This window comes from Coturnix japonica, chromosome 1 (assembly GCF_001577835.2).
Source record: "Coturnix japonica isolate 7356 chromosome 1, Coturnix japonica 2.1, whole genome shotgun sequence".
In the NCBI taxonomy this organism is placed as follows: domain Eukaryota; kingdom Metazoa; phylum Chordata; class Aves; order Galliformes; family Phasianidae; genus Coturnix; species Coturnix japonica.
Genome location: NC_029516.1, coordinates 27680133 through 27686259, shown reverse-complemented (window position 1 = coordinate 27686259; position 6127 = coordinate 27680133). Strand labels below are relative to the sequence as shown.

General features: G+C 45.1%; 1 protein-coding gene across 1 annotated transcript; it reads right to left on the bottom strand.

The window, feature by feature from the left end:
* On the bottom strand, positions 1-3460 carry LOC107309721 (prolactin-like). Its single transcript, XM_032442076.1, has 5 exons — positions 3430-3460; positions 3148-3344; positions 2961-3068; positions 1706-1885; positions 1-687 (listed from the first exon to the last, which is right to left on the bottom strand). Exons 1-5 carry the CDS (start codon positions 3458-3460, stop codon positions 493-495), a joined length of 711 nt encoding a protein of 236 aa, XP_032297967.1. The 3' UTR covers positions 1-492.
* Between the last annotated feature and the right edge of the window lie 2667 nt (positions 3461-6127).

The window sequence follows — 6127 nt, the reverse complement described above, 5'->3', positions numbered from 1 at the left end:
TAGGGAAATGTGATTACTGTAAAATCTCTGACAGCTTTCAGATTTTTATTCATTGTGAAGTTTGTCATCATTACTGTAAAATCCAAGCCCTGGGTCAAGAAACAGTGGGACAGACTCACTGCTGCATCAGCCATACCCAATCTCACACTGAAATGGCACTTTGACCGGAACTGAGAACTGTTTTCCACATGGAAAGTTACATTATTTAGATACATTTGTACCAAGGTTTACCAAACTAATTTTCATTTTCAACTGCGTGTATGTGCCAAAGACATCACTTCATCTACTGCCCAGAGTAATCCTATTTGTCTTTATGTGTTTACCCACATACATACATGATGCTTTATTTAATATTCCATTGGCACAGGATAACAGTCTCAAGTAACTGCCAGAGTTTCCAAACCTTTTCCCTAATAAACTTACTGTAAATAAGTTATATTTCTCTATCTAAATAAACAGCATGCTGAAAACTGCTTGCTAAGAGATTACTACTCAACAACTGTTTTCTGGCATAATCCTGCATTTCAGAATTTTTAAGTAGCTTTGCACTTTATTGGAGTCTCTCCTGAAACAGTGAATAAAGTCAGAGTCACTCATCACATTTGCTTCGTTACTAATTGATACGCCAGCAGCTTCAGATGATGCCACTCCATGTAATGAATTGCTGATGATGCCCATTGACTGCATCTGTATTGGAAACAGGAAACAAAGTACAAGAAGTAGTTACATATAAATAAATCCTTAAAATACTGGTGCATGTCAAGCAAAGTGTCACTGTGTTGCACTGTTCTATCCCAGCCCTCTTACATACACATAGAAAGCTCCTTACGGAGAAACAACACTGCCTTTTCTTCCTTACAGTGCCCATACCTAAGACAAGCCTGAAATGATGTGACTGACCAGTAATTAGTTCAGACCTTGATGGCTTGTTTCAGTTAGAGTGAAGCAAACCAGGATCAAGCTGTGGAACGCCTCTGAACTTTAAGGCAGCTCAAATCCAGACCTGGGGCTGCACTTGGATGATGAATTTTGCCATCTGTAACTCTCAGAACCATCCTAATTAAGGCTGCATTTATACAGTGATGAGTTGCTTATCATATCAAAACTTGCGTGTGCTCCCCACCTGTGCTCATAACGATGAAAGATGATCCACTCCTGCCAGATGGTACTTTATCATTCACTTTTTAGTTAAAATGGGCACCTTGCTAGTGTAACCATTTCAGAGAATGGACCCATAGCCTTAATTTGCCTACCCCACATTCCAGATGAGTTTGGATATGAACGTACAAGTAATACTAAGATCACAACTTCCAGCTAGTCGTGAGAAGATAAAACTATAAACTTATATGCAAAAACTTGTAACTGTGACCAGAGCTTGGAAAGTAGTGTTGAACTGGCTCTGTTGCACCCTTTGGCTGAGAAAATGCTGAATCTGTATAACAAAGACCATTATGTTTTGTTAGTATGACATTTTGCAACCACTCAAGGACACCAGGCAATGAGAAGGGCTCATATTTCACTAAAAAACTTCTCAGACAGTTTGGAAGCATTAAGGAATTTGAACATGAGCTGTCAGGCTTTAGGCTGTTGCTGAATCACAGCCTCTGCTCATAGTAAGGCCACAGCTCAATTGAGGGAATGCATCAGCCCCATAAGTCACCTGTGTCACACGTGTGGTATAAATAAGTTACAGTGAAAATCTTACCTTTTCTGTCACTTTCTCAACCCCAGTCTCCAGCTCATGTACCATGTTGCTGATTTGCTTTGCTTTACTCAGGCTCTCACCAGGCAGCTCCTGAAGGTTCTCAATGTGTTGGTTAAAGTGGGAAAGTGGCTCTTTCCAGGCTTGCAGAAGCTTCAGGATCAAGTAGGTCAGTTCTTCTCTCTTATAAATTAAAACAAAGAATTTTTCTCTTAGTTTGTGGCGGCTCGCATGAACACAGTCTCACAATGAAATCCTGGCAGGGTTTTGTGTGCAGTTCAGTAGCTTGCAGATATACAGGAACCACTCTGTCTCCAGCTGTTTGTGGAGACATAAGGAACAAAAACCGATATTTGTTTTCTTTTCAGCCTTCTTAGACTCCTGTGCTCTGCAGTGCAGCATGAGCAAAATGGTGGCACTCCTGTCCAAGTTAACAGGGGCCAAAAAGTTTCAGGACCGCCTCCTGGGTGTTTTACAAGCCCAAAAGGCTCCATCCAGACACTCAATCTGCAATACCTGCACTTCAGCATGGAGCTGCATTGCTTTGCACCTCACATAGGCTATAGCTACTTCATTAAAGGAGCACTGCAGACATGCTTCCAAGGAAAGCACCTGGTGCTCAGGCTGGCTGATTCTCTAACAGAAACCAAATGGCCTTATGAGCTCTCCGGTGACCGCAGCTCAGCAGAGATGCTGCAGGCTCCCTGCATGGGGCAGGACCACATTTCCTATTCCCTTTCCATGTGAGCTGAACTCTGGGGGAGAACTTCCATGTCACAGAGGAACAAGATGCTGACATATGTCTCACTCCGTGTCCTCCTGCACAAGAAAGCCTCTCCTGCTGCCATATCCTTGTCATCCTTGACTTCTGTCTAAAGAAACTCCTGATGTTCTCCAAAGAACGATTTTTTCTCTTCACCACGATGTGCATGAAACAATTGGCTGTTTCTCCCCTTGCCTATCGATTCAGAGACAACTGTGACGCCTTTCTCCCTGCTGTTTTTTACACTTCACAGTGGCACTGATCAATCTAACACACATTGCAGTCACAGCAAAGTTTCCCTTTCGCAGACAGCCACAGACATCAAGCAAAGGGACGCCTGTCATTTGGATACAAGTACCACTGCAATGCCTCCACTGCAAGTAGTAAATAGGAAACAATGCACGTAACCGTGGACATGTATGTCAGCGTATGCATCTTTTTCTATAGGACAGGATAACGATGGGCGTGCCCGCCCCGCATCCCGGCGTGCCTTACCGGGATTTTCTGGGCGTACTCTTTGCCGTTGGGGGTCAGCATGGTGGCCGTGTGGCACTTCCTCGCGGGCCTGTCCAACTCGTTGTTACGGGGCGTTAAGTATTTTTCCTGCGGGGGAAAAAAACCTCAACAAGCCCACGGCCCCACCCCGGCCCTCCTCCCGGCGCGGGGTCGGCCCGGCACTCACCAGCTCTGTGGACAGGCTGTGGATCCTGCCCGAGTGTCGGATCACGCGGTCGAAGAGGTCGGCCACGCTGAGAAGGCGGCAGCCCTCGTCCCCCGGAGGGCACATGGCCGGGGGGGCGGCCGCCCGCACCAGCAGCCACAGCAGCGTCAGCGCCGCGCCGGGACCTGCAGGGAGCGAGGCGTCGGGGAGCACACACCCTCAGTTCCGTGCGCTCCATCCCGGCCCGTCCTGTCCTCTCAGTCCCGTCCCGTCCCATCCCATCCCGTCCCGTCCCGTCCCCACCTGCCCGCTCCGCCGGCCGGCCCAGGGCCATGGTACCACGGAACCCTCTGCCCAGCGCGGAGCGGAGCGGCCCCGCCGCCCCTATATACGCGGTGGGGTGTGCGCGGCGGGGGGGCCGCTCCTGGCCAGAGCCCTCCCTGACGTGCGCAGCCCGCGGCCGTCGTGCGGCATTATTGCCCGAACGGACTGAGCTGGAGAGCTATAATTGGAAGAACTGCCACTTCAGCCTCTCGCAGAGAAGCACATGCTGCGGTTGTCTTTTTTCCGGGACTTATTCCTCTTTAAACCGGTGCCAATAAGTGCACATCAGCATACATCTGTATCAAAGGCAGGACATCATTCTGCGTGAAGCGAGGAGCCTGAAATAGGATAGTGAAGATTGCTCAACTTGAAATGATTTGCCTGCTTCACCCACTTTAAAGAAATGACTCTGGGAATATAAGGATCAATTTTTGTTCATTTAAAAGGCTTTGGAGCTCAAAATGAGAGCAATAAATTCTTTCTTTCCTTCCTTTCCTTCTTTTCCTTCTTGTCTTCCTTCCCTTCTTTTACTTATCCTACATTTAAGTATGTATATAAAAACACAAGATATTTTATCCTACAGACAAAACCTTTTGGAGAACATTTTGGCTTTCTAAGGACAGTTTCATCTGTGTCAGACTGTCAAATTTTACAGCTGAAAGAGATGGTTACGATAATCTCATCCAGCTTTCCTCATCACACATGCCGAGGATGTCTCTAATCATTCTTGCCTTTGAGATCCAAAAGTTTTTGAACCATATCTTTTCTCTTAGGATCACAGAATAATAGAATCATTAAGATTTGAAAAGACCACTAAGATCATCTGATCCAGCCATGAACACATCACCACTGTACTCAGTAGATGGTTTTTTCCAGAAGAGTGAGAGATCTTCCTGTCTTTTTCTGAGCCCTCAAGCACTGTATTTTCTCCCTCTTTCTTTGAGGAGTGAGAGAGTGCTTAGCAGGGAATTTAAACATTGAAACCACAATGGCCCACAAAGAAAAGCTGAAGGAGGTGGAGCTGCTTGTTATCTGTCAGGGAAAGGTGAGGTGGCATAGCTTTCCAATGTGTGGAAATCAGCAGCAAGAAGGCAATTATTCACCACGTCCTACAGGAAAGGGAAATCTAAATTGGACATTGGGAAGAACTTAATGGTTAGGAAAGTTAAGGAGTGGAACAGATTGCTCAGGGACACTGTGGAATCTCCAAAATTACCTGACCTTCCTTATAAACCTTCCAGCGGCTTTCAGAAAGTCCGCAGTAGGGTCCGTCCTTCTGTGAGCAGGGGAGGAACAGACAACATCCTACCTCCCTCCCTTTCAGACTGCTGCAGCTTTATAGGGCAAGGCCAAGTGGAACATTCGTATTCACTCCTGGATTTAGATCCTAAAGAGTAAAACATGAAATGATTTGTTTTAACATAATACTGTCTGCTTTTTACCATAAAATAGTCGTGTTTTGTGGCTCATGAAGCGGCAAGTCACATTCTGCTCTAGAAGTTAATAATAGGAGCTGGATTACAAATCACTGGTTTTCCTGGTTTTGTACATACAAAGGCACAGTTCTGCACGTAGAGCTGGAGTCGTGGGAATCATTTTTAAACATTCCTTCTGCTTTGGGTTTTCAGAAACCCAGCATTTCCAGAAGATCTGCAATTTGCTTGAATAATTTATAAAACCACTCGAAAGGTTTATTTCAGGCCTACAAGGGAATCCTGTCTTCTTAAGGTGCTGCAGTTCCATTTCACTGCCGTCCATCATACAGGCTCCTGCCGATTACCCTGCTCTTTGCTGTTGGGCTGGGTGCTCCGCTGAAGTCTTGTCTGGGAGCCATGCTCAAATGATTGCGCATACATAGATAAGTACATCTGCAAACTGCTTGCAAGTTGGGCGAGACCAGTTGCTTTCCTTAAAGGCCTTAGAGAACGTTCATAAATATTTCCATATATTCCATTACAGCTCTCTGAAATGGGAAAAAAGAATCCTGGAATCAGTGTTATCTCTGGAATCACTTTTTGTCGCTAGTGTCCCAAAACCAAATGGCATCACCACAAAAGAGAGTGAGTACTGCAATATTGGAGTTTGTTTTTTGGAGCACTGAGTCAATTTGCTCAGTTTTCCCCAGTATCTGGTTCTGCCCCTACATGTAGTAGCGTTTGGCTTTTTTCTCTTCTAACATCTCTTTCAATAACACTTCACTCACCGTAAAATTGTTTACTTTCATCAACTAGATTTCTTTCTCTTTTATGCTCTTTTAAGTCTCGTTTTTCTGTTTTGATAGTCACTGGATCTGCTTTAGCTTATGTCTATAATGAATTTTTAAAGTCAAAACTCAGTATCAGCTCTCCATTGGAATCTTCTTCAAGCTGTCACCCTCCTGCCTCCACATCCTCTCTTGACTTTTCCAACTATATCTTTTGCTCTACAGGATTCTGTCCCACATTTTTCAATTTCATCAGCAAAATTAAGAATCCAACTATGCTGCTCACTGCCACCTGAAGGCTTGTCTTTCTGCTCTGTATTTGTCTCTTTGTGTCCAAGCACTTACCTCAAGAGACAAGAGTGCATCTTCTACATGTCCTTCATGTGCTCATCTCAAATGTAAAAGAACTTATAGAACTTGTAGAAAACACAGTTTCTCTTTGCAAGCTGAAGAGAAAGGTGTGTTCAGAGCATG